At 40.5% G+C, this 27446-nt stretch overlaps 2 protein-coding genes across 6 annotated transcripts in view; both read left to right on the forward strand.

Annotated features, from left to right (window-relative positions):
• The first annotated feature begins 5968 nt into the window (after positions 1 to 5968).
• Positions 5969 to 7169, forward strand: LOC127382265 (basic salivary proline-rich protein 1-like). Its single transcript, XM_051613639.1, has 2 exons — positions 5969 to 6328; positions 6663 to 7169. The coding sequence occupies exons 1-2, from the start codon at positions 5969 to 5971 to the stop codon at positions 7167 to 7169; spliced, it is 867 nt and encodes a 288-aa protein (XP_051469599.1).
• A 77-nt stretch (positions 7170 to 7246) lies between these two features.
• Positions 7247 to 27446, forward strand: part of EPHA7 (EPH receptor A7) — a 164514-nt gene continuing 144314 nt past the window's right edge. For 3 of the 5 annotated variants that reach the window (XM_051614729.1, XM_051614733.1, XM_051614730.1), the window contains exons 1-3: positions 7353 to 7572; positions 12818 to 12882; positions 17222 to 17891. In XM_051614729.1, the coding sequence (XP_051470689.1) occupies positions 7476 to 7572; positions 12818 to 12882; positions 17222 to 17891 (832 nt within the window). In that variant the 5' untranslated portion in view covers positions 7353 to 7475. Of the gene's footprint in view, positions 7573 to 12817; positions 12883 to 17221; positions 17892 to 27446 lie in introns of all 5 variants that reach the window. The other 2 variants (XM_051614731.1, XM_051614732.1) reach the window with 1 other exon arrangement.

A 27446-nucleotide genomic window follows, 5' to 3' on the forward strand; every position in this document is an offset into this window, starting at 1 on the left:
ATTAAAAAGAAAAGGGAAATAGAAGGTGATGTTAATTCATGTATTACACTTGTCTTTTAATATTTTGGATCACACTACTAAAAAGGGAAAAAACAAATTTTAAAATAAAATTGTATAAGATAGTCTGTTGAGTCTCCACAAAGATGACTGTTAAGACCTAAATAATTGCAAAATGTGAGGTAGACATCTGTCAAAAATTGCAGTCTAGAAAGAAGGAAAACCAAGTGCATTAACAAATAAATGGTTGATTTCATCATGAAAACAAGCAAATTATAGGATACTCCAAGATATGTACTATGAATAGCACAGTTTAGTGTATTTATTACCTGCTGTAGAAGTCATAGACAGCAATATGGCAAAACATTCAGTTTAAGCAGGATTAAGAAAGGCTATGCAGTGAATTAGAAACCCTACCTCTAAGCAAGTGGGCAACACAATGACAGATGAATTATTGTAGACAGCTGCCATGTTATTCACCAGAAAGAAGAACAGAAGAAAAAAAAAACAAAACACAACAAGCTATTAAATCACATTGATGGGCTTTAAATGTATTGCAGCCACTTAGAAGAAAGACATAGACATGCTGGCAACACTACAGCTCAGTGACAACTGCTTATTGTGCCATCATTGGGAAAAAACCCCACAAACCCAAACAAAACAACCCCAAATAGAAAAACAAAAACAACAGCAACCGAAAAACAAAACAAAAGCAAACAAGAAAAAAACAACCCCAAACCGAAAAATCCCAACCCCCTCAAAAAAACCTACATCAAAAGAATTTGAAAATAAACCCCCAAAATTAGGATCCAGAAAAAATGGATGTACAAAAAAGCACCCCCACAACATCTGTTTACTCTGCTTACTGCTTACAATTCAAATCACCTCCTCAAGAAAAACTTATACAATAGGACAAATAAAGGATTTCTTGAAATGAAGTGTTTTCCATCTGAAGGAGCTTTAAAGATACTCTGTTTACCTGAGAGTGTCACTCTCATTCAGCTTGAGTAGCACCTAGCTCTCACCTAGATCAATGGAACCACTTACAAGAGGAAAACATTATCTGAATAGAGGCTTTAGGTAATAGACAACTAAGAAATCACTTGTAAGTGTACATGAAATAATAATAATTAAAGAAAAAAAAAACTTTTTCAGTGGTGGCTGGAATGAAATTATCTATTTTGTGATGTACATCATCAGGGGTAAAGAGATAGCTAATCTGGTTGCATGAGAGACAGAAGAGGTCCAGAGGCAATGTTGTGATACTGTATTTATCTCTCAGACTGTGTTTACTCATCCAGGCAGGTGTTAGCTTGCCCTTTAGGGTTGAATATAACACAACCTTTTTTCTTCATTATACAGTCATGTAGCTTAGTTTTACAGAGGATTTGCATCATCCCTGCATTTGTATTACAAGATTATTATTGTAGAGAAACCAGAATTGACTGTATAAAGCCAGTTTGTTAGGTACTTCTATTAACCTTTGTCACACTACAGTAAATACTAAAGAAATCACATTCTGAAACTACAGTTGGCAAATTCAAGCCAAAAGCAAATGTGTTCTGAATAAAGCATTACTTACCCACATTTGAGGGAGACAAAATAAAGTGAGGTCTTGCGATTTAGTGTATCTGCTAAGCATCAAGTATCTTAGGATAAAACAAACTTACACAAATTAGTACATGTATTACTTGCCAGAAATCTGGTTTACTTGCAGTGGATAATGAAAAACCAGTTTTGGTGGAAGGTAAATCTACCACCTAGGATAGAAGTGGCAGTATATGTGCATGGAAACTCGACAAAGTATGAGAATATGTGAAAGATGTTAGAAAGGGAAATCTACAGAGAGTTATACTCCTGAGGGATGCAATTCTGAAATTATTCTACTTCAAGGAACACCTTCTCCCATACACTTTGGCACCTTTCCTGACAGTAGTGATGGTCCATATCACTACACTTCCTGGATCTAAAGATGAAAGCACTGGAACTCCTACCATTACAATCTGTAGTTTATCTTTCAGAACTAAATAAGGATTATTGCATCTGTTCTTTTATCCTTCCCTCTCCTATCTCCTAACACAGAAGGGGGATTGAGAGGAGAGATTTTTTAACTTTTTTTTTTCTTCCTTCCATGCTTTTTCACAGAACCACAAGGAAACAGAGATTGAGACTGACTGTAAGAGGAGGTTATATATGGAAACAGAAAATCTAGTAGGTCTGATTTTTCACCTCAGCTGGGTTTAGAGAAGAATCTAGGACTGTCACAGATGGAAGTGATCAGATGTCACTCGTACTGAGGAAGAACAGGAAGACACTAACCCCATTGGAGCATATTGCTAGAGTTTATCTACTACTTACAACTAATTAACTAAAATAAGAATTAGCTACCTTTATCATCAGGCTCTTCTGTGAGCAATTTTTAGAATGACTAATATCCTAGGAAAACTGAAACTTTGATCTTAGAGATTATTGAAGTCAACAATGTGTTTATGTGAGGTTACTTATTGCTGATCCTTGGAGCAAAGACATTCCTTTAATTCATAGGTGAGCAATGGAAATTATCTCCTTTCAGAATATCTCCAGATGTTGTTTTTTGCAGGGTGATGGCACTGGCTTGTCCTGGTTGAGCTTCCCAGGGAAAAGCCACAACACAATGAGGTATACTAACAGGCTCTGAAGAGTGATCTACACAGAGACAGTAAATTCTTCAAAAGATCTTGTTCTTCAGTAAAAGTTTTCAAATTCAGACCTGTCATGGGAAGTAGTCTTACAGAACCCAGATGCATCTGATTTTTGGACCCTGTACAACTCTTCTCTACTGTTCCTTGAGAAAGGCAGAGGTATTTCATGTTCACATGTGTATTTAACATGCATTTAATTTGTGTTGTTCTGTAGAATGTATTTAATTTTGATTAAATGGCAGGATGATACACCACCTTATCTGTTTCTTTACTGTGTTTTTCAAATGTACTGAAAATTCATAGATTTAAAACCAGAATCTAATTTAGGACTGTGTAGAAGTTTAAATCCCTTGAGTGAAAATTTGTCAGTGAATTATTATTCCTGTTCTGATGTATGTGAAGACTTTAAAAGTGTGAAGCTATATAGCACTATTTTTTATTTGTGATAACTAAAATAGTTCAAAAAAACCCAAAAAACTGAAATTTCAATTAGAGAAAGGATTTTTTATATAATTAGGCTTTTAAAAAAACCAAACAGCCCCAATTCTCTACAATTTCTTTATGAACCAGTACTATTTATTGAATGCATTGCCATCTTTACTGCAATAGAGCTACTCTGACTTATAAATTGACCAGGAGATCTGAAATTGACACCATACAGAAAATTAATCTCTGGTCTTGATTTGAAATGTAAGTGCCATTACATCTGGAAGACTAAATCCAAAGTCTTATATAATGATTTATGATACACACAATACTTAAAAGTCAAATCCTATGATTCACCTGCAGTTTTATACTAAAAATTCTATAGAAATTAATCAGAAATTTTACAAAAACCTGTACTGTTTACTTCATAGAAAATCCAGTGTACACATAGAGGGTTGCTTAGGGATTGCTTTAATTAAGACCACAAATTACCAGTTTCAGGGTTTAAAAATTCTGTTACTTACGTCTAATTTCTACTTCTACTGTAAAACAGATTTCACATTGTTTTGGTCCAAACCAGCTTTAAAGGTCATTCTTGGGTGGACAGAACCCGGACTCAATATCATTTTCATAAACTATATCTGAGTTTATCCTTCAACACCTTTTTTAAGCTACTAAAATTTTGCTTCAGTCCTGCTCACAGTAGCCAAGAAGGAATGTGTAAATCCTGTAAAAATGGAATATGTGAAAACAAAATTTTATAACTAATTCCAAACTTTGTTCATTTCCTTATGTATGCTTTTATAGCCTTAGAATTCATTCCCTGTTTATGGTGTCACAATTTCAGATCAAGTTATCTGGTGGAGATAGGCAAGTTTAAATATTTCTCCAAAGTCTGCTTAAACAATTAGAATTCTTTATAGGGAAGTTTGGCTAGTATCAGTGTTGATATAGGGAAGATAGGTGGTGTTGAGAAAGCCATTCTAACCACATACAAGTTTAATAAAAAGCAGAATTTGATTTACAGATTTTGAGTAAGAAAAAAAAGACAAAACAGAGCAAAGCAAAAAAGCAACATTAGTATCCTTGATTACATTTTTCCAGTTATCCATTTACTTTATGGTGCACGAATTGTAACACATTGAGTTGAAGTTCCCAGTTACCGTTTTTTAATTTATTTTTTCAGAGTTTTTTGATACCAAATCTGATGGTCATGGTCCATTTAACTGGAATATTTTGGGTCAGTTGTAACATTTCTCTTTTCAGTTTTTGTTCACAGAAGATCCAGTGCTCAGCTGGATGAGATGCAATACAGGGCTGTGCATCCTGCAGAATAAAATGAAGGATCAGAAAACATTACAAAATAGCAAGGGGAAAGGAAAAAATTAAATTAATTGAAAAGGATTTATCATTCTGAGTCAATTTCACAAAGTTTTAATGTGCGAGAAGCATAATGTAAAAAAAAAAACAACACCAAAACCAACCACAAAAACAACAACAACAATCCACAACAAAACCAGAATGCATTGAAATATAAGCTCTCAATGTATATGGATTGTTTTGTTGTAATTGTAAATACATCCAGGACTGCTTTAAGGAAGCAGGACATACAATGTGTTCTCTTTAGCTCAGTTAATAATATCAGGAAGCCAGGACATTGAAAATTAGGTGATCAGGAAGGGAAATACACACGTTTTTTTCCTTCTCAAAAATATTTAATTTATTTATACATTCAGTCATGTACACATATTCTTTGTGTGGTTTATATATTTACATATTTTTAATTATCCTTATATGTGTACAGACCCTATACACGTATTATAAACATACAATATTAGATTGTACAATATAGCCTGTATAAATGCAGGTTGTGGCAAAGATAAGTGTCTGGCCTAACATTATATGCAGGACCTGGTTATATTGCTTTATCATTTAAGTCTTTCTCCTGTCAAGTTGTTCATTTAGTAAGTCCCTGAGTTTTTGTGAACATTTGAAGTCTCAATACCAATCACCTTCTTTTTTTTTTTTTTTTTTTAAATATATTTTGTAGGTTAAAAATTGTGTTTTGTAGCTAATGACGTTGTAGTGAAATGTTTGCACTTTATGCTAGGAAGCTGTAGAGGACTAACCAGATTAAGGACTTCACACATCTGCTTTATTCACTGTTAGAACATTTGCCACACGAAAACTAACTTTACCTATGAGAACTTACAGGGAAGTTACAAAATACCTGATTGTAAGTATTTAAAACACAACAGGCTTTTTAAAAGATTAGCAAACTCAGTGTCCGATACAGCCCCCCTTTCTGAGCACACATACATGAGGATGGGAAAGACAGATGAGAGAGGACGAGAGAATCAAGAGTGTGCACTTCGCCTACACTCAGCGTGGTACCCAGAGTATCGACAGAGCATTCTGAATGAAACGCAAAAAGTGTCACATTCTAAGCCGTGAATATGAGTTTTCCAGCAAGTGAAAGGAATACGGTGCATTTTTGAGGCTACCTCCGCACCATTCTCAAAAGTAACGAGGAGACCACAGGGAAAGTGCTCACAGCCCGGAGCATGCTGGCTGTTCATCCGGCAATGCTGAATTCATTATTATTATTCTTGTTAATTCTAATTTTGATTTGTCTATCTAAAGGCCCCATAAACACCCTCCCACCGCTCCCATTTAAATGTCCATTTATGGCATAACACGTTCTGTACCAGCTTCCCCATTCGCGCTAGGACTGTTTCAGGTCCTCGCATAATCTTGCCACCGAATTGCAATGACACCCCCTGCACTTCGCTGCCTTCGCCTGTTCCCTCAGTAATCGCTTGTTCCCTTTACATCGCGTCTCTATCCTTCGAAAGGACACGGCGATGCACTTTCAACGGAGCTGCACAAGACCCGTTCCGCGCCGCGCAGCATCATCAGAGTTAGAGGCAGGGGACGGGCTCCCGGGGGGCGCGGAGCGGAGCGGGGGGCGCAGCCGGGGCCGCCACCTCCCGCCGCGGGGGCTGCAAGGGCCCCGGCCCCGGGGGGGCGAGGAGCGCTCCCGAGGGGCCGGCGGAGACCCCGCGCCCGCCGGAGCACCCCGCGGCCTCTCCCAGGGAACGGTGAAGCTTTTGTGTCGAGCTGTTTATTCACTCGTCCAAGGACCAAGGGGGAATTTGAGGACGGGAGAAAGGAGGGGTCAGGGCTTAATGGGTTCCCGGGAAAATCACTGCCGGGCCCGTAGGGTGTGCGCTGACAAAAGAGGTTTAGCAAGTTCCTCTCTGCTTCGGCTTTTTTTTTTTCTTCTTCTTATTATTCTTTTTTTTTTTTTTTCTTTTTCTTTTCCTCCCCCTCCTATTTAAATTGCCTCATTCTCAGCGGATTACCCTCGCTTCGGGTTACATCCGACGGGGAGGGGGGGACAGCAACCGCCCCTTCCCTGCCAAAATAAGATCAGTATTGTCATGAACCTGTTCTTCGTGTTTGGGGAACATCGGAGCCGGGGGACAGAAAACGCAAATAAAACAAAGAGAAGGGAGCCCCAGTGATGTCAGCCCCGAAGAACTTGTCTTTTGGCAGAGGAGTGTCTCGGGGCACCATCCCGCAGCTCCTGCCGAAGTTTCCCTCTCGCTGGCAGCAGCCCAGATGCGCGCTCATCCCGGCCACAGCCCGGCATCGCGCCGGAGGCAGCGCCGTGACCCGCCGCCGGCGGCCCGGGCTGGGACCCCTCGCTGCCTATCCCGGCAGCCGCGGCACGGGGCGAGCAGAGAACGGAGGCCGGCCGGCCGTCCTGCTCGCTCGGAGAACACGCCAGCCCGCCAGCCGGCTAAGTCACCTCCAGGCGTGCGGAGCAGCCCCCGGTGCTGGCCGGGCCCGGCGCCCCGCGCCCGGTTCGGACCCTCGGTCCCGCCGCCGCCGCCTCGCGCGCGGCTCCCCGGCACCGGCGGCAACCCGACACCGCCGCGCGCTCATTGGGCGGCACCGCCGACCCCGCCCCCCCGGTCGCCACGACTCAGACGCCGGCTCGGCCCGCCGGGCGCCGAGGATCGCTGCTGTTTGGCCGAGAGCGGCTGTCAGTCAGGTTGAGGAACGGGCCGCCCTGCCGCTGCGGGCCCGCCCCCTCGCCCTAATTGATATTATCGGAGCGCGGCGCGGGCGGCCGAGCTGCAGTCGGGGCTGGCGGGCGGCCGGGCCGGTGCGGGAGCCCGGCAGCGGCGCGGAGGAGGAGGCTGAGGAGAAGGAGGAGGAGAAAGGCAGCCGGGAGGGAGGGAGCGCCGAGACAGAGACTAGCAGAGCAAATTCTCCACCGTCCTCTAGCACCCACCAAGCGGCGGCAGCGGCACTGTCTAGAAATACATAGCTAGAGATATAAAATCGCCCCGCTCCTGCACCATGGTTTTCCAAAGTAGGCTCCCTTCCTGGATTATTTTGTGCTCCGTCTGGCTGTTCCGCTTTGCACACACGGGGGAGGCACAGGCTGCAAAAGAAGGTAAGGTGATGCGGAAAACAAAAGTTTGAGTTTATTTATTGTTTTTGCACACGAAGTCTGTGCGGTGGCCGAGCGGAGGACCTGCCTGCCGCTGCGAGCTGCTTGTCAGCCCCCCTTACCAAAAAAATAAATTAAAATATTTTTTAGTCTAGGTGAAAGGAAGGAAAAAACGAGGCATTCACTGGGGGTGTGAGTATGTGTGAGAGAGCGGGACAACTGCCTTTGCCCTCAGGAACGAGGTTTGGGAGGCATTTGCACGTGATGAAAAGGCATGGGGCTGGGGAGACAGCCCCCGGGCCGGGGATCCATGCAGAGGAGCCTGACTTTCCTGTGGCAGCTTTAATCCTCCCGACGAGGTCTAGGGTGGGCGGGTTACCTCTCTGCTCTCCGGGCGGGAGCTGCAAGGGCTAGGGCACCGCTTCCAGGGCTCCGGACGTTTCGGGGGAGGCACGGCACGGCTCGGGGCAAGCCCGCACCGCTGCCCGTCGGGGGCCTGCAGTGCTCCGGCCCCGCGGGGCCGTGCACAAACCGTGGGATGGAGCATCGGGGTGTAGTTTTGTACCTCCCGGCCATGCAGGCTGAGCATGCCTCTAGAAGGTACATACATCCTGGTACCGTGTCTCTGTAACGTGTGTGCTCTCCCTCGGCATCGCTGGAAAGAGGGAGAGGTTTGAGGATGGATGTTTTTACACGAGCTGCGTATCACAGCGGGGCTTCCCGATTCCCATCAATCCAGCACCGGTATCTTTGTAAGGCGAACCCCGGACATTTGTTTCCCCCGCGCACGGAGAGAAAACGGGCAGTTTTCTATCAGAGGCTGATGAAGGTGTATAAAATCTATTGACAAAGTCCATGTGGGAATCTCTTTTCTCACTCTGAGAAAAATCCCAATGATGTAAAGGAGTGCCCTGCTCGCGTTTGACAGCCAAAGGCCAAGGTCCGTCTTCATCTTCGGGGGGTGAGGAGGGACACAACGACGACAGGGAAGGGGGAGTCAGGGTCTTTTTCGGTGTCTCTGCATATGTATGCATTTGGGGCTTCCTCCCTCCCCCCACAGCAGGATACGTCAGTATTTTTCATCAAACCATTGGCATGCAGTAAAATACCATTTCGAGCCTGTAGCTGGAGCTTAAAATTATCCCTCCATTAAAATGTCCTCTGCCCTTAAGAGAAGAAGGCGATGGCGAGGTTTGAGGGGGAAAGAAGACAGAGCCTGTCTTTAGCAGCATTTCGAAAGTTTATGTGGAGAGGCTGTAAAACGCAGAGACCTCCCCACACGGCGAGTACTAATGAGTGGCCGTGGGGTGAAGAGCGGAGAAGGGCCAGGGAGGCTGGCGGGGCGGGTGCGGGTTGCCTGCCTGCCTGCCCGGCTCTGCCCTGCAGATTGCGCCGCCGTCGGGGCTGCGCGGGTGCCTCCCGGCAGTGGTCTGCCTCGTGTGTGTGTGTGTGTGTGTGTAGTGAGTGTATGGATGCGTATATATACGCATCTTTGCGTGTAAGTGTGTGTATAATGTGCGTATGTTTGGGGAAAAGCAACCTAGCCAAAGGAGGGTCAGGAGGGGGCGAGCGGCAGACAAGGATTGATAGCGGCTACCTGCTGCAAGCGCAGGAAACTCCAGTGGAAGAGTGAGGGGAAAGAAAAAAGTTACTTTGCGGCTTCACCCCCGGCCTCGCCGAAGAGCCGGTGGCGGCAGCAGTAGCCCCGCGTGGTTTCCCACCGCACCCCGCCGGCGTACGGAAGAGGGATGAGGGGGAGGCTGAAAAGTTTTCTGCGTTTCCCTCTGCAGCTAAATAAAAGCTTCTGTGAGATGGGGGAGAGGAGCCGGGCAAGGTTCGTCTGTATCTCCAAGCGAGAGGGTGACCGCGTCACCTGCGGAATCCTCTGCCAGCGCCGTGGCTGGGACCGTCGGGGCGAACGGAGACGCGGGGGCGCTGCGAACCGCTCCCCCGAGGGGCGGGAGTGGTGGTGGGGGGACGTGTTTTATTCCTCCGCCCCGTGCCTCGGGCACCTCGGGGCTCCGTCCCAGGGTTGCCGTCCCGGGCGGTCCTTCCCGACGCTGGGGGGGGGGGGGCAGCCGCGGTACCGGCGCTCCGCCGCTACCGCGGCCGCCAACTCCCGCTCTTCCAAGCGGTGGAGGGGCCGCCTGCGCGCAACTCTGTGCAGCGCTCGGCGTGGGTGCGCAGCCGCGGCTCCCCGCCTGCGCGGCGGCCTGCGGAGCCCCGTTCCCCCGCCCCCGCGCTTCGCACGCTGGTTTTAAGCCTCCTTTCGCTCTAGTTCCGATGCGCCGCGGAGAGGGGCCCCGAGCAGCGTATCTCTCCGGCGCGGAGCGCGGTTCGTTGCGCCCCCGCGGAGGGAGCGCGCCGGGAATCAAGGTGTGCTGCGCTCGCGGGTGGCTGTGGATTCCCCCGCGGCTGCGGCGGGATGCGCGGAGCACGGCGCCATCTCCCCTCCACGTTGCTTCTCAGCGCTGCACAAGCCGGGCTGGGAGCCACGCACCAGCCGCGGGCTTGGAAGGCTCTTCCCCAGCAACTTTCGGTTGCCGCACGGAAACGCGGCGTTTTCTTTGCGAGTGGTGTTTGCAGAGCGGGGCTTTGTTTGTTTGTTTGTTTGACGTCTTTTATTGCTGGCATGTGCCCAACCGTTGCTATGTGAGGGAGAATTGGTGCCAAATAAAAAGTATAATTAATTGCATACATGGGAGGTTTGTGCTGGTGCTGACACGGTTAAAATTCCCTGGTACCTTTATTCCAGGACCATTAGAAATACTCGTTTGACAAACCACCACATAACACCACCTGCTTTTCTATAGGGAGTGTTACAAAGTAAAGCCCCTTGAATTCAAGCTTAATGAAATAAGTAGATAATCTTTCTAGAAAGAGGCTATCAAACTTCCTTAATGAGTAGTTCTACTTTATTACTGGAATACAGGCCTGGAAGCTACTGTTTTGTGTTCAGCTAACATTCCAGATATTACTGTCTGAACCTTTAAATAACTTTTTTAGTCATCTCATCTTTCTAACAAGTCACTGAGATTTTAAGTTATACCAGGATAAAGGGCCAAAGCCAGAATTAAAACAATTTCAAAAGACCTGACAAAAGTTGCTTCAAGTTATAGCCTTAAATCATGCATTGAAATATGAGCACTTTAATGTTATGTATAAAGTTATAAATAGTTTTATAGCTAAATATATACCGGATAGATTTAAACTAGGAATTTCACTGTTTAATCAAATAGAAGTAGAGAGTTAAATGTGCAGCTTTGAAGAAAGAATCTTCAAAGTGTATCAGACCTAGATACATGGTTGATCACTTGACAGCTTTGGCTGTTTGAAAGAAGGTTTTATGACAAATTATTTTTCTTTCTTTCTTTCTTTCTTTCTTTCTTTCTTTCTTTCTTTCTTTCTTTCTTTCTTTCTTTCTTTCTTTCTGTCTGTCTGTCTGTCTGTCTGTCTGTCTGTCTGTTTTGCTCTTGTTCTTTCGCTCTCACTCTCCCTTTTCTCTCTCCCTTTTCTCTCTCCCTTTTCTCTCTCCCTTTTCTCTCTCCCTTTTCTCTCTCCCTTTTCTCTCTCCCTTTTCTCTCTCCCTTTTCTCCCTCCTTTTTGTCTTTCCCTCTCTCTTTCCCCATCTCTTTCCCTCTCTTTCCCTCTCCCTTTTCTCTCTCTTTCCTTCTCTCTGTCTCTCTCCTTTCTCTCTTTCTCTCTTTCTCTCTTTCTCTCTCTTTCTCTCTCTTTCTCTCTCTTTCTCTCTCTTTCTCTCTCTTTCTCTCTCTTTCTCTCTTTCTCTCTTTCTCTCTTTCTCTCTTTCTCTCTTTCTCTCTTTCTCTCTTTCTCTCTTTCTCTCTTTCTCTCTTTCTCTCTCTCTTTCTCTTTCTCTTTCTCTCTCTCTCTCTTTCTCTCTTTCTCTCTTTCTCTCTTTCTCTCTTTCTCTCTTTCTCTCTTTCTCTCTTTCTCTCTTTCTCTCTCTCTCTCTTTCTCTCTCTTTCTCTTTCTCTCTCTTTCTCTCTCTCTTTCTCTCTCTCTTTCTTTCTTTCTTTCTTTCTTTCTTTCTTTCTTTCTTTCTTTCTTTCTTTCTTTCTTTCTTTCTTTCTTTCTTTCTTTCTTTCTTTCTTTCTTTCTTTCTTTCTTTCTTTCTTTCTTTCTTTCTTTCTTTCTTTCTTTCTCTCTCTCTCTCTTTCTCTCTCTCTTTCTCTCTCTCTTTCTCTCTCTCTTTCTCTCTTTCTCTCTGTCTCTCTCTCTCTCTGTCTCTCTCTCTCTCACTCTCTCTCTGTTTCTTTTTTTTTTTTTCCCAGACATCATAGATTAACATATGTACCGTTTGAAAGTCCTACAAAAACTAATAATAATATGCTGAAAGAGAAGCTTGTAACTATAAATGAAATATAAAACATATATGGAAATGTAAGTCTAGAGGTAACAGAACATCAGTAATGCAACCTCCAGTAGGTACTGTAGAATATGTAAGAGTTGGTTTGTTAGTCTCTGATTAACCAGTTTTGAAGACAGGGTTACCTTTAGCTGAAAGTAATTGCGGTGCTACTGGAACTGATGTCGTTTTGTATAGAAGTGTTACTAGAATATAATGACATGAAGATTTTAGTTAAGCTATTACGTTAGAGTCAATTAGTCTGATTTTGTGTATGTAATATTTTGTGTATGCAAAGTGTGAGGTAATAGCAGAGTCCTTTATTTTCTGTATTCCTGGTTGTAACTTCTTTATAGAATTGCAGCTTTATCACCTAAGGGACATGTTTTTTTTTTTTCTTTCAAACTCAAAAAGACCATTGCTCTTACAGTGCAACTGCAAGGTATAACTAGTCCTGTCTAAATCAGCTTGGAAAAGTGTTGAAATGTTGGTGTGTGTTTGTTTATTTTCAGCTTATTGTAATAAACAGCGTATCGGAAATGTCCTTCTTCTGACAAAGGAGATGAAGGCAGCATGGATCTTAATGACTGATTAGTAACACTTCAGAGCACTAAGAAATAACAAGATACTTTGATTTAAGCAATTAAATTTTAAAGACTAATGTATATCTGTTTATATGTGTATGGTACATAATAATGCAATCATCAATTTACAAGTATATACATATTTGTGTTTGCAGATTTTTTTAAAATAATATGAAAACAAAATAACCTTGTACAAAAATTTTATCACTTCTTAAGATTCAGACTTTATTCTTTAGTTTTTTATTCCCACTTGTTATATTTAGCAAGCTGTGAAAATTATATTTTTTTTCTTTTTTAGTAATATTGCTGGACTCTAAAGCACAACAGACAGAGTTGGAATGGATTTCCTCTCCTCCCAGTGGGGTAAGTACTCCAGGCAAAAAAGAAGTTCCTAAAGATGAGTAGTTACTTTACCAAACCAATTGAAAGGCTTGCTTTAAACTAACTTCCCCTCATATTTCTCTCAGTAATTGTACCAAGTGTTTATGGGTTTTTCATTTTTAGAATGGAACGAAACATGCATCAGGTTACAGTGCACAAATGTACAGGAAGATACTCTTTAGAAACTCACCTAAATGTTCTTGGTAGCTTTATATTTCATAGTGTAATCTTTTGTGCTGTGCCAGAAAGCTCTTTGTAAGACCATATTTTAAATCATGTTTTCATCCTTAGAAACAGCAGATTTACTTCTGTGTGGAAACTTACTAAAAATCTGTTTTTCATTTTCTGTATAATGGGTGATCATAAATTTGTTTACGATGTTTTCTTTGTAATTGAATAGCACAGATTGAAGTGCTCTAAAATAAAAACATTTATACTGCAGATGTGTTTGAACTGGTATTCCAAACTAGAGACATCCCCGAGTCTCAAGGAGCTTGATACGTAGAACTAGGCACAAATTATGTGGTTAAGGCCACCTCCAGCTTGCTTACAAATTAATCTCCATGAAATGTACCATTGTTAAGTACATCTTTGTAAAACCCAAGAAGTTTAGAAACGGCAATGTTATTGTCTTATTTATTATATATGTGAAGTTGAGAAATGCTGCTTTCAGTCTGAATTAAAAGAGGTATAAAAACCCTTCCTCAAGCCTTGTGGAAGAACATTTTCAAAAAGATATAATGGGTATATTGTTCTACTTTAGTTCAGTCCTACTTCAACTCAGTCTGACAAAACATAATGTAAAAGAATGGTTCTTACCCATGGAAGCAGGTTTGCTGAATCCATTGCAGCTCATTGCAAGAACAAGAATCAGGCCCTTAATCTTCAGCGCATTAAGAAATCTGGAGCCAGAAGAGCGTGAAGTGTGAGTAGGGATATAAAAGTGTAACAAATCCTTTAAATAAGAAGAATGAAAATCTGAAAGTGTCTTTCTTTAAAAGCAAGATCGTAAAATCAATACAAGCATAGACTGGAAACCAATCTAAGGACTTCAGAAGGAATGTAATGTGAGCTCAACATGTATGATGGCTAATAACCTTGGCATTAGTGTTTTGCACTGATTGAAGCCTTTACCAGAGGTGTTTGAAAGATTAGCTCGGTGGCAATTATATTAGGCTAACCTGTAGATAATGAAAGACATGTCAACACATGTTACACTTGTCAACATATTTAAAGATGAAAGTAGAATAAAACTCAACAAATAGTAGAAAGCAACTTGTAGAGGTAGAAGCCAGTTTCAATCAGGAATGAAAATGAAGCAAAACTAATGACCAGAAATAGTTGTCTGTATATTAATATAGAAGCACCATCTTAATAATTGTGAAAATAACTATTTTTCTAGTTTTAATTACTGAATTTTCTGCCATGCAATAAAAACTTAATGGAATAAACACAGAAAATCTTCTGGAGTGAAACTTCTGCATCATTCCAGTACAGAATATGTCAGCCAGACCCTCATTAAATGCCTCATTCAGCTGCAAACATTGCATCTAACTGTAATCTCAAACATTGTTAAGATAACTAAGAAGTTAAAATACCATATATTGAAACCAATTGAACAAGTACACGTTCAGATAGAATTGCACATCTGTCACCATATGTTGCAGCAGGACAAAGAAAATTTTAATTTTCTTGCTGTAAAAGCTATCACAGAACTGATCACTTTAGAAAGACTTTAATGAAACGTGGCCTTAGATAGTGTAGGTGAAAACATATTCTGAAGTACTGATACTGAAGAGTACTGCAGAGAAGCAGGTACACCAGTCGACTAGTAGCTCTGCGATTACAGAATTGAATCTTAAGTCCTATTTCCTTAATTTTTTAGGAAGATCATATTCCATGACTTTGGGAAAGTATGGAAAGCTAGCCTTAAGCGTTTAATGCTAGGGATAACGTAAAGTAGGATTTACTATCTCAATTTAGTGCTTTGTGTTGTGTTCCTTGACTGTAGCATAAGAGTCTGTCTGATGTTAGCTAGTCTCATGAAGCAGGCTTTTGACTCCAAGCAGGCTCATTTGTGTTGTATTATGAAAAATGGTTTGATTTTGTTAAATGTAGTTTGTTTTGTGGTGCTTTTTTCTTTTTTTCTTTTTTTCTTTTTGTGTCTTGCTTTCTGGGTTGTGTTGTTTTTTTTCTTTGTGGGTGGGGATGTGTTTTGATGGCGCAGTCCACATCAAAAGCCGAGCAGCCAGATTCTGTGGTGTGGTGCCTTAGAGTTACTTTCACTTCAAAGATCAGATACGTCATCTAACTGTACTATCTCATCGCAGAATCTGGTTTGGTGTTTTGAGGGATGATGGCTTACACAAGACAAAAAAAAAAAAATCCAAACTGAACTCAAAACAAAAACTCCCGACACTATCTCGTGTGAAATGGAGAACACGAAAATCAATGAAATTTTAGGCTTCATGCCTTTTTTGTCATCTTTGTGGGGTTTTTTTTGTGTTTTTTTTTTGTTTGTTTTACTTTACAATTTTTTTCCTTCTGTGTGACAGAGCCAAAAGCCTCCATTCAGGGCCCCTGTTTCCTTTCCTTGTTAAAACTAGTTATTCTGGGGGGAGGGAAATCTTACTGATTCAGATCTAATAAGTCTATTATGAAGATAGAACATTTTCTGTTCTGAGTTTAATACAGTTCCATATGCAATCAGTTCAGTTAACTCCATGAGCATTTAATAAAATATTTCAATAATTTAATACGATATGCATATGTAATACCACACATACCACATCTATGCAAACTGTAGGCCTTTGATATTTACAGCTTCTGTGCATTTCAGGATCTGCAGCCGTGATGTATCTTGTGGTGATAACTTCCAGCGTCAATTTAGCCACATCTGCTTTTTCTTGGAGCAATAGATCAACATAAAATGATCTAATTTGCTGTCAAATAGGCTTGCAAAATACTGTATACTGCATGGCTTCTAGTCTGGAAAACCAATGCCTTCCATGCTTGGTTACCAGCATAGGGAATGTCAACGGGTGCTCCAGTCCTGCAGAGGTGCTGTGTACGCTAGTCCCACAAAGCGCTTAAGCAGATGCTTACCATTAAGCTCATAAGTACTGTCATTGATCTTAAGCGTGAGCTTAAGTGCATTATTGACACAGGGCCAGAGGGCTAAGTGCCGTATGTAGAAGTCATGGATGCTTGTATCGTTGGGTGAGTGTAGCTCAGCTCTCCCCCTCCCTCAATTTATTACAGCTGCCATTTCTGCAGTGAATTAACTGTTACAAGAACTGTGAAAAAAAGTGAGAGACAGATCTTGTTTTGGTTGCATCTGCGTAGATCTGCCTGGTTGATTTCAGTGCCAGGTTTGCCGTTGCTGAAGGTGCAAATTCCCACGTCACCAGAGGCACTTAAAGACTATGGGGCAGTTACAGGCTTACCAGTCAGTTACAGAGTTGTTATCCTAAAGAGTGAACAACAACAAAAACGAGGCTTTGAACCAGAGAACTTTCAGTCATGTGGGTTGTCCTTAATTATGTATGTAATCTCATGGTTCATTTGAACTCTCAAGTAAATGAAGTTTGCTCCGTTTAACGTGGATGCAAGTCACTGAACAAAACGTGAGGCAAAGAGCTCCTGCTTGCCTTCTTTGGTTTGTAAGTAGAACAGAAAGTGGACTGAACAAAAAAGGGACAACCAAAATGTTTTCTTGCTTTCAGTTTTTGAATGCTGTCCATTTTCCCCAGTCCTCCCTCTCTGTGCAACTTTCATCATATAGGAGTGAAAATCATATGACACAAGTTTCACGACCTGGTCTCATGCTTTGTGTACAACTGAAAGTTTAACTGGAAGTTTTATATAGACAAGTTTTATGTACTGTAAAAGTAGGCAATTTCAGTTTCTAAGACTTTTCACTGATTTTAGGTTTCTCTGGAAGTGAAGCTGCCTCCCTCCTTCTGGTCTTTGCTTACCCAAAACTGTCGTGACCTTAATGAAATGTGGGAGAGCTGAGAGTGTAATCAGAACTTGGTACATTGAATAATGTTCTCTGAAGCCTCCCCTTTACAGCTGTTCCCATGACATGACAATGATTTTTAGAAGTTACTTTTAGGTATGAAAGACGTTGAGGGAGAAAGAGCCTGCAGCTGTGTTAATACATATTTTCTTTGAGTGCTTAAGAGTATTTTAACATAACCATGTTTTCTTTTTTTGTGTGTGTGTATGTGAAATCATACTGTAAAAAAGGAGATTTACGCAATAGTTACATCTGGTGGTGTACTTGTTTTGTATTACTAATTGTTTGTTATTGTTTTAGTGGGAAGAAATTAGTGGACTGGATGAAAACTACACTCCAATACGAACATACCAGGTATGCCAGGTGATGGAGTCAAACCAAAACAACTGGCTTCGGACTAACTGGATTGCAAAAAGCAATGCACAAAGGATTTTTGTAGAACTGAAATTCACTCTGAGGGATTGTAACAGTCTTCCTGGAGTTCTGGGGACTTGTAAAGAAACTTTTAACTTGTATTATTATGAAACAGACTACGACATTGGCAGGAATATCCGAGAAAACCAATATGTAAAAATAGACACTATTGCAGCAGATGAAAGTTTTACCCAGGGTGATCTTGGGGAGAGAAAAATGAAACTTAACACAGAGGTGAGAGAAATTGGACCTTTGTCCAAAAAAGGATTCTACCTTGCATTTCAGGATGTAGGGGCCTGTATTGCTTTGGTCTCTGTCAAAGTCTACTACAAGAAGTGCTGGTCCATCATTGAGAACTTAGCTATTTTTCCTGACACAGTGACTGGCTCAGAGTTTTCCTCTTTAGTTGAAGTACGAGGAACTTGTGTCAGCAGTGCAGAGGAGGAGGCGGAGAACTCGCCGAAGATGCACTGCAGCGCAGAGGGAGAATGGTTAGTGCCTATTGGAAAATGTATCTGCAAAGCAGGATACCAGCAAAAAGGAGACACATGTGAACGTAAGTAAACATGCAACTTGTTTTATTATGTACATTATGTTCTACCAGCATTTTAATTTTTTTGTAATTTGAGAGACATACATCGTTGGTGTACTTTTCAAGCTTTTGGATCCCAATCTGTAAACTTCACACTGGCTAATCCAAAGCAGTCAGCTCTTCTGGATATGGAAATCAGCAGTTGTGTACTGCATTTTAAAATTTAAACAAGAAAATGTAAAGTTGTATGAAGCATAGATTCAGGATTAACATTTTAAACTGGTTATCGTTATGTTACTTGCTGAGCAAGTCATACCTATGACAGAACATTATATTAATAATATCAGATATGAATAGTTAAACAGTTTGTTCTTTCACATGCTCTGTGACAAAATTACAAGGAAACTAAAACTGAGAAAGAATGAGGTGTGGTTAGTAATTGGAAGAATACATGCACAATGAAACCTGAGGCAGAGGTTTGTGTCATAAGTGCGTACAAATTCAGAACAAAGAGTATAATTTTTGATCTTTCAAATAGAATATCAAGTTTCAAGAGTATAGTATGTTTTCCTATCTACAGTATCTTTTTTTGCATAAAACTGACTCAGTTTTTGGCTTTCAGTGGAATCATGGTGATTAGCTGAAAATACTTGCAAATCAGGGACTACTGAATTGTACTTTCTGATTAAGACTGATTCAGTTACCTAGCTCGTTAGAGTAATACTTAACTCTTAGCCTTGCTGTCACTGGGGCTGCATGTGTAGGACACTTCTGCTTAGTGTGAGAAAGAATATTTCTTTGCTTACAGTAAAATAAAGAGAACAGGCAGTTTGTTTGAAGACAGGTATTTTCAAAAGGTCTATAATTTTTGTTATGACACATGGGGTTATGTATTATTGTATTTTTGCTGTAAGTTAGGCAGGCATTTGTTGGTGAGAAATGTTGTCAAAAACTGGAAAAAAATCCCACAAATCTCTGAAGAGGAGAAACCTACAGAATCTCAAAACCAAATCTGACAGCAGTCACTGAGTCCAGGGTGTCTGTGTGAGGACTTCAAAATCTCCTACAGAGCATTACAAGCATCCTAAAAGAAAAATAAATATATCTAGTTATGAATAGTCTGTCCTCAGGAAAAAAGCCAATTGTATTCTTGATGAGTTTTTATCATGAAATTTGGTACAAGGTGAAGTGAGTGGAGTTGATCTGAATCCTTTGTAGCCTTGTACAAATCTTTCATTGTTCAGTTGGGAGGGGATGAGAGCTCATATGCTGTGGGGGGTGATCTCATTAGGAGTAATTGTAATATGAAGAACTGCACCCACAAAACCATTCAGTAGACTAAATTAAAGCTCCATTAAAAATATTAAACACTGTGTCCCATAGAAATGTTTTGAGGTTTTTGAATGTTTTGGTTTTTTTTGAGCAACGGACTTTTTTCCTTTCCTTGGTTAACTTGTTCTTGATTACAGACCTAGTAATGTTTGATTTAATTAATATACTAATTTTATTTGAATTTCAGTAAAGGAGAGAAAGTATCCAAAAAAGAAAGCAGTGTATGTTGGGAAGTGGGTGGGGTACGGGAGCTCAGTGAGTTGTGGTGGGATGCATAGAAAATAAATTGGTGTTGGGTAACTGGAATTCAAGTAACCTGTTTATTAAACAGGCTTCTTAATTTCTAACTGCTGATGTTGACAAAAGAATTAAATGATAACTTGTACTCAAGTGTAGTAGTGTGCTTATTTGCAAGAATGCTTCCCATTTTTGGCTTGCTTCCAAAGCAGTTGCTGAGAGAATGCACTACTCTGGAAATGGTCCAGAGGATCATTTCTCGTATTTTTTCTCTTTTCTTTCAGTGAACCTGTTGAGTTTCAAAACAAACTTTGGCTCCATATTGAGGCAAGTTAACGTATTTGAGAGGGAAAAGGTGGGAGGCAGGCTCAGAATCCCAGTCAGAAGGATCTGGGTGACTGTGGTGTGCAATAGTAATTGCTGTCTGTGATAGTTGTTAGCCTTGTCTGTGCTTGGGGATGTTATTAAGTATGATCAACTATGTAGTGACCGATAATACGGCTGGTACACTGGTACTGCGTCTGTTTTTTGTGACAGATATTGAGAGAAACTTATCTGAACATTGACACTAATGCAACTGGCTATCTGTTACTGTCAAGCTGTGTAGCAGATCAAGCAGAAGCAAGCTAGTGTGTGCTTCCTTAACCCAGAGCTTTTATAGCCCTGTCTGAGGGCTCACTTCTGCGAATACTTTGTACCTGGCATGCTGTGTGACTTCTTTCAGTGCAGAAAGCATTGTGTGCTGTCAGAATGGGCAGAAGCCTGTGATTCCTCTGTCACACTTGCTAGCTCAGATGAATTAACACAATAGGAAGGTCTTTTAAAAATACAGAATAATACCTTGCCTGGCTGCATTGTAGCAAAGATAGGAGTAGATGGCCGTACTGTAGTTCCACGTAGGTCTTCAGGCTGTAACTCAGTAGGGATTTTCATTTGTGTAACACTGGCTTGATTGGCTGGCTGTGATTGAAGAATGTATTCCTTTTGCATATGGCTTCTCTCCTGTGTGTGACATTTATTTGGGTCAGATAGTAAAACAAGTGAATGTTGTTTTATACACAACTCTGCACTGGATGTGTTGCCGAAAGTTTTTTTGTTATATTTGTTGCGTGAAAGCAAGTAGTTGGTAATGCTGGGAAGGATAAAGAAGAAAACAATAATAAATAGTGAAACACATAGCCAGGAAGCTGAGCTCTGATGTCTTTCTTCAGTGGTGCTAGATCTTCCAAGCTGAATTGATGTTTGGGGTTTATTTGGATGTACACTTACTACTTCTTGCCAAGGAGTCGGTGCTACCTCAGTGAACTATCACAGTAACATACATGAGAGAGGGGAATTCCCGAGAGCTCTTAATTGTCAATTTAAGAAAATCTTTAAGCTGGGTGAAACAGACATGAGGAGACTAGGTAAACGTCCAAACTTTGAATTGCAGATTCAGTGCTGATTGTATGTCTGCTGTGTGGCACTAGGCTCAGGTGTGGAAGTTGTGCATTTTAAAGGATTGTCTTGAAATGTGCCTAGCAAAGGTACCAGACAGGTACTTGGAAATATTTAGTTCTTCCAACGTCATGTATTGCATCTCTTGTGACAAAAAAAGCCCCAACCACAAAAACCCAATAAAATTCTCCCTAACTGTAACAGACTCCCAATAGATCCCAATAGATCCATTTTTTTTCTCACAGGGGAGTCCAGTTGATCTGCTGTGCTTGTAAGGACTACAGTGTGATCAGCGATGGATATTTGAAGGAGAAAATAATTATTTGAAAACTTCTAGTGTAATGTATTTTCCATCTGTTTCATGTTAGTTGGGGGTAGAAAGGGAGCAAATTACATTTATTCAGTCGGAGTAGTAGAGTGATATTTCACAAGGTAGGAAGCATCTCTTAATATGACTGAACTGAGAAATTACATAGATGATTTGGCACCAAGTAAAAAAATTCAGATTTCTAGCAAAAGCCAAATGGGTGCATATTACTGTTAAACTTTTTATAATATCATATGCATTAACAGTTGTTTTATTGGTCCCAAAATAGGGAGAGGATTATAGCTTATTTGTACATTTTCTCTTGGTGTGGAAAAAAGGGAGATACAGGCTTTCTTTCCGGACTTTGTCGATGTGCTGTATGCTGTGCCAGACTGCCAGCTTCATCTGTTCCTTCTTTTTTTTCTTCTTGGGACAAACTTTTATATCTTGACTTTCTGAAAACTTGCTAACAGATTCCAGAAACCAAATTTGCCTTATGCTTGGCAAATTTTGTTAAAGTACATTAGTTTGGTTTTTTTAAAATTTGTTTCATTATTTATTTTTGTTTGTTTGGTTTGGTTTTTTTTAGTATTACTCCACTTAGGAGCTGATGTGCCACAAATTTACTAGTAGAGGTCAATGAATAAAGGGGGGAAGTGGGATTAAGTTATAATTAAAAAAATGTTAACATGCTTCTAAAAAGCCCAAGTTGCACATATTGTGAATTGGATGTAGAGTTAACTGAGGTAACGTGTCCTAAAAGCTGTGGGTGACCTGCAGCTTGAGTAACCTATGTTGACATTTCTGCGTTTTCGACTTGAAAATGTTTTGCATTGTGAAGTAAGGGAAAAACAGTAGAAAACTTTCTCAATGGCATTTGTATCAGCAAGAGTCTAAAGGTTTCCTTTTTCAAAGGAGAGTTACCTGTCTTTCATTTGCCTCCAAAATTACTCTAGGGAAGAGAATGTAATTATTCTTAGCAAATTGAACCAGAGCAGAGAATGAGGATATCTGAGTCCTGTCGTTTTCTCTGAAGGCAATGAAAGTTCAACAGGAGAATGTCTTCCTCTTTCTCTTTTAATCCCCTAAAATATTAAATAATTTTTCTGTCCCTTTTTAAAGAAAGGTCAATGTGATCTGATACTGGGTCCCAGGAACAGCTGCATAGGAACTATTTGATTAAAAAAAAAAAAAAAAGAATAAAATTATGTAAATATCTTTCCAAAGGATTCTAGCCAGGTTCAAAAATACTTTTATGGGAAAGTAAGATTTTCTAGCTAGATGGTCAAGAATACTCAATGTCTTTCAACTATGAAATGCAGAGTTGTGATTTCTGCTTCCAGCCCCCTCTGGATTTTCTAGAAAGTTCTCTTGTCTGTTTCACCCTGGAGACTTCTAACTGCCCTTACTGTCAGAGAGATGGGGTAAAAAGATACATGTTTTTGCTTTGTCTTTCTTTTAGAACTCTAGTGTTCATAAAGAGGATTATTTTCCCAAATTTATCGATCTCCCTAAGTCTTTAGGGTTTCTTGACCTACTTTTTTCATGTTCTTCAGTCTTTTGGATGTGTCAACACAGAAGAGCAGAGGAGCTATGTCCACTGTTAAATATATCCTCTTTGAAGAATGGTTTCCAAATTTAATAATAAAAAACAGCTTGTGTTCTCAGTGGTTGGGGCTAGCCACCACCTGAAGAAACTGGTGCCTTCATGCTTCATAGCCCTTTTCCCCAGTCTCGTCTGTGTTGCCTTTTGACCCTAAGATACAATTATTTTTTTGTAGTGTTCCTTTGCCTGAAGTGTCTGAATTAGTTTGATTAATGCGATAATAGGCCATGGTAGTTTTGGTGATACAGCATCCTCTTTCAAGTGTGACACAAAGATACGTGAGAAGCAAGGTGATGTTAAGTTAAAGTGATCAAGTGGTGAAGTCAGTTGAAACCAGCTACTTCTCATCCATAATGCCATCAGAGTGATTCCTAAAATTAATTCACTGCAGAGCTACTAAAATGTTTAGTTTTCAATGAACCAGTTGTTTAGCTCCAGAAGAGCTGACAGGAGTGAAATAGCACATGCAGGTGGGCAATCAGGAGCCCAGATCCTAGAACTGATATTGTTGGTTAATGCTGTTGGACGCAGAGCTCTTTCCCTTCTCCATGCTCTCTGCCTTCCTCCACGCCTACCCACCCTATTTATCTTCCCACATTCTGTCTCCAGGAATTAATTCTAATTTTGCATTTTGCTAGAACTTTGCTGAATATCTGTTCCTTAAACTAACATAGTTGCACTTCTTTTTTAGAATTCCTTTTTTTTTTTTTTTTCAGATTCACTGCTGTGCACAAATTTTGAAATCAAAACAAAGCCAGAAATGAAGTCTAACACAATCCTAGTAATTTCTCCTTTAGTTACAGAGGAAGCACTAAAACTGTCTTTTTACAGGTCTGGGATGCCACTGCTGAATTAGCTGTAGTTGCTCAGCAGCTGGGCTGTTAACTCCTTAGCCATAAAGTCTATCTTCTGTTTATTCTAAGTGAAGCTTTAGTTCATATTTAGAAATGGAATCTCCTGTGTCAAGTCCATTGCCCAAAACCATACATCTTGCTTCTGAAACAAACTCTTATGCCCAGATAACCTTTGTGAAAGGTGCAGTAGGCATGTAACAGCTTTATATAATTTTCTAAATATAAAATATTTTCCTAGATGAAAAAGTAACTAGCTTGCTTGGAAACTCTGGTGTTGTTTTTGTTGTTGTTTGTTTTTTTAGTTTCCTGTCCCCCACCCAGGGTTTCTGTCAAGCTCTGAGAATTAAGCCACTAAAAATACATTTACATTTTCTTTCATTTCTGAGTACAAATGGGAGAAGTGACACGTCATCTTGTTAGGGGAATCTCAAGTGTACATTCATTGCATTAAATAAGACTGTTAGCTTTTTAAGCGAGCAAAACAAAACAACAAAACAATCACCCCCTAGCCAGAAAACAAGGTTCCACAAACTGAAAAAATGAGAGTTAGTAGATTACAGAGAAACTGAAAGTAGAGATCATTTAATGGAAGAAGTGATCACAAAAAAGAGGGGAACATGTTCAAGTGTTTAACTTATCTACTTTATGTATCTGTAAGATGTATTATATGGATGTGAAATGCTGTTCAATGTTGTTCAAGCAAGCTGCAGTTCAAAATATAAATTGTTCTCTGAAAACAAGGAGCCTTAAGCAAAGGTGTAAAGTGGAAGTTGTTCAAGAAGTTGGACTACCACAGAGAGAGAGCTGTGTTTGGTACTGAAGTTGAAAGACAATGAAAATTATGTGAGCAAAATGTTAGCTTTTGAATTTTGCTGCATGCCCAACTTTCTCTGTTATCATGAAAATATTTGCCCTCTATCTCCCCAACAGTTGCTATATTAAGCAGTATTGAATCTTTAAGAATATCTTCAACATTTTTGTTGATTATATGGACAGTAAAATTGAGTACACCCTCAAAAAATTTGCTGATGGCACCAAGCTGTGTGGAGTGCCTGATACGCTGGAGGGAAGGGATTCCATCCAGAGGAACCTTGACAGGCTTGAGATGTGTGCCCATGCCAACCTCATGAAGTTCAGTAGGGCCAAGTGCAAGGTCCTGCACCTGGGCCAGGGAAATGCCAAGCACAAATAGAGGCTGGGCAGAGAGTGGATTGAGAGCTGCCTTCAGAAGGACTTGGGGATGTTGATTGATGAGAAGCTCAACATGAGCCAGCAGTGTGCGCTTGCAGCCCAGACAGCCAACGGTGTCCTTGGCTGCATCAAAAGAAGCAGGACAATAGAGAAGATTCTCCCTCTCTACTCTTCTCTCATGAGACTCCACCTCAAGTACTATGTCCAGCTTTGGAGCCCCCACAATAGAAGGACATGGAGCTTAGAGGAGGGCTATAAAGAGGGCTGTAGCAAGTCTCTTATGAAGATGGGCTGAGAGAGTTGGGGTGGTTCAGCCTGGAGAAGAGAAGGTTCTGGGGAGACCTTATAGCACTTTCCAAGTACCTGAAAAGGGCCTATACGAAAGCTGGGGAGGAACTGTTTACAAGGGCAATGAGCAATAGGACAAGGGGTAATGGTTGTAAACTGAAAGAGGATAGATTTATGTTAGACATTAGGAAGAAATTCTTCTCTGTGAGGGTGGTAAGACACTGGCACGGGTTGCCCAGGGAGGTTGTGGATGCCCTCCTCTCTTGAACACTCCCTGGAAGTTTTCAAGGCCAAGCTGGATGGGTCTTTGAGCAACCTGGTCTAGTGGGAGGTGTCCCTGCCCATGCAGGGGGGTTTGGAACTAGATGATCTTTAAGGTCCCTTCCAACCCAAACCATTCTATGATTCCATGATCTTTGTGTTTTTCCTTGGGAAACTATGGAGATAGTTTGCTCTTTATGTGGGTTTTAATTTAATATCATGCTATTACCACTTGAACTACAGTATAAAATTTAATTGTTCCTTCTTGACTTGTTTTTTTCCCATACTGTGTAAGTTCTGTCTGCAGTGCTGCTTCAGTTATTAAAAACAATGGGTACAGCTTGTAGATTGACACATTTGAAATGGAAAACAAGTAAAACATTTTTAAATTAATATCTACCAAAAAAAATTGATCTTTTGAAGTGTACGCAATACACATAGTTTAATTGTGTTGTTTCCCCCCCTCCCCCTTTAGAAATATTATAAATACTCCTTTGTTAATAAAAAACTTAAGGCTGGAACCAAGTTAGGAATAAAACAATTTATAAGGGGGTTCCTTGAAAGAATTAGAAAAGTATGTTCAGGGAGCTCATTAAAAGCCAAATACGGTTCACATGACAGGAAAAATATGTAAACGTTTGCTACTGTAAACCTTCACAGAATGTTGTGGCATCAAGCAAAAAAAATAAAAATAAAAAGGGGGCAAAAAAGCAGGTTCAGTGTTTAATTCAGCATTGCTAATTTTAATTTCGTAAAAAGTAGCTTCTTTTTACAGGATGATGTATCTAATTTCTTCCAGCACCTTGAATTATTGAGAAAACAGCCGCAACAGCAAATATAACAGTTTTAGGAACAGTCATCTCCTTACTTAGAGAAGCTTTTATCCCTGTGCATTTTCTAATATTTCTTTTCTCTGTATCTGTCATTGAGTTCTCTAGTACCTAATATTAATGAAAAATGTTATATGTGAAAGTGAATACTACCCTAGTTGACACTTCACAGTAAAAGCTTTCTTTTCTGTGGGAATCTTGTCTTGCTTTTCTTGTTCTCTGGTTATATCTGATGTCTCTGGCAAAGGAGTATTCTTGTGTACTTTTGTATTCACAGCTGTTTCTGACTTCATCAGGTCTCCCTGCTAAACACAACATGCCAACATAATGGAGAGTGACTGTTCAAAATTTAATGTTTTTTCCCTGGCTTCTGTTTTTCTCCTTTCAGAAGATATTTTCCTTTTAGCAAAAAAAATATTAATTTTTAGAAGCTATATGCATTTTTGGGAGTTTTGCTTAATATTAAGCTAATTTATAAGAATAATTCAGAGTAGCAAAGGCAACCAAGTATGAAACTTGTCTGAGATAAGAATTGGGCTCAATTATTATATGTCTTAAGAGTACTGATCCTGTCAATGAATGTACCTGTGTAGCTTTATTTAGCTGGGTGGCCCTGCTGCCTATCCTAAGAAGGTTAAAGTTGCTCACATCTGTAAGAAACATTAAGGTTTTTAGCCAAGGTAAATTGATACTTTAACTTCTTAATTTTTATGGTTTGAATTAGTTACATGTGACACTTGGCAAGATACAGTTCTCCTGCAATAATAGTATCAAGCATTTTTGTAATAAAAACCTAATTAACTGTAATTATTAGTATTTCCTGGACACCTGACATACCTCAAGTGTGTGTGATTGATGGGTAGAAAGGAAGTACATGATTAAGAATATAATTACTGTTATTTTGCAATGTATTTAATATACATAAATGCAAGGATTATTTCTTGCTGTAATTGTGAAATTAGTTAGTTCAGTTTTAAGAAGCTAGTGCAAGTCCAGAGCCCTGGCTTGCTGTTTGACTACTGATTTTTTGTTTGTTTTGAACAAAAAAATTCAGATAGTATTACCATAAGTAAATATGGTGTAGAAAGTGTAAACATTTATTTACTTCAGTAGTTATGACTGTTTTAAGGAAGTGATGCCTAACACTATCTGTAGGACTGCAGGCTTGGGCATCATCATAGAATCATAGAATCATTAAGGTTGGAAGGGACCTTAAAGATCATCAAGTTCCAACCC

This window comes from Apus apus, chromosome 3 (genome assembly GCF_020740795.1).
Source record: "Apus apus isolate bApuApu2 chromosome 3, bApuApu2.pri.cur, whole genome shotgun sequence".
Lineage (NCBI taxonomy): Eukaryota > Metazoa > Chordata > Aves > Apodiformes > Apodidae > Apus > Apus apus.

Coding starts and splice junctions, on each gene's coding strand:
- LOC127382265 (XM_051613639.1), top strand. CDS start 5,969: ATGCACTTTCAACGGAGCTGCACAAGACCCGTTCCGCGCCGCGCAGCA. Junction 6,329..6,662: donor ATCACTGCCGGGCCCGTAGG/GTGTGCGCTGAC, acceptor GTCTTTTGGCAG/AGGAGTGTCTCGGGGCACCA.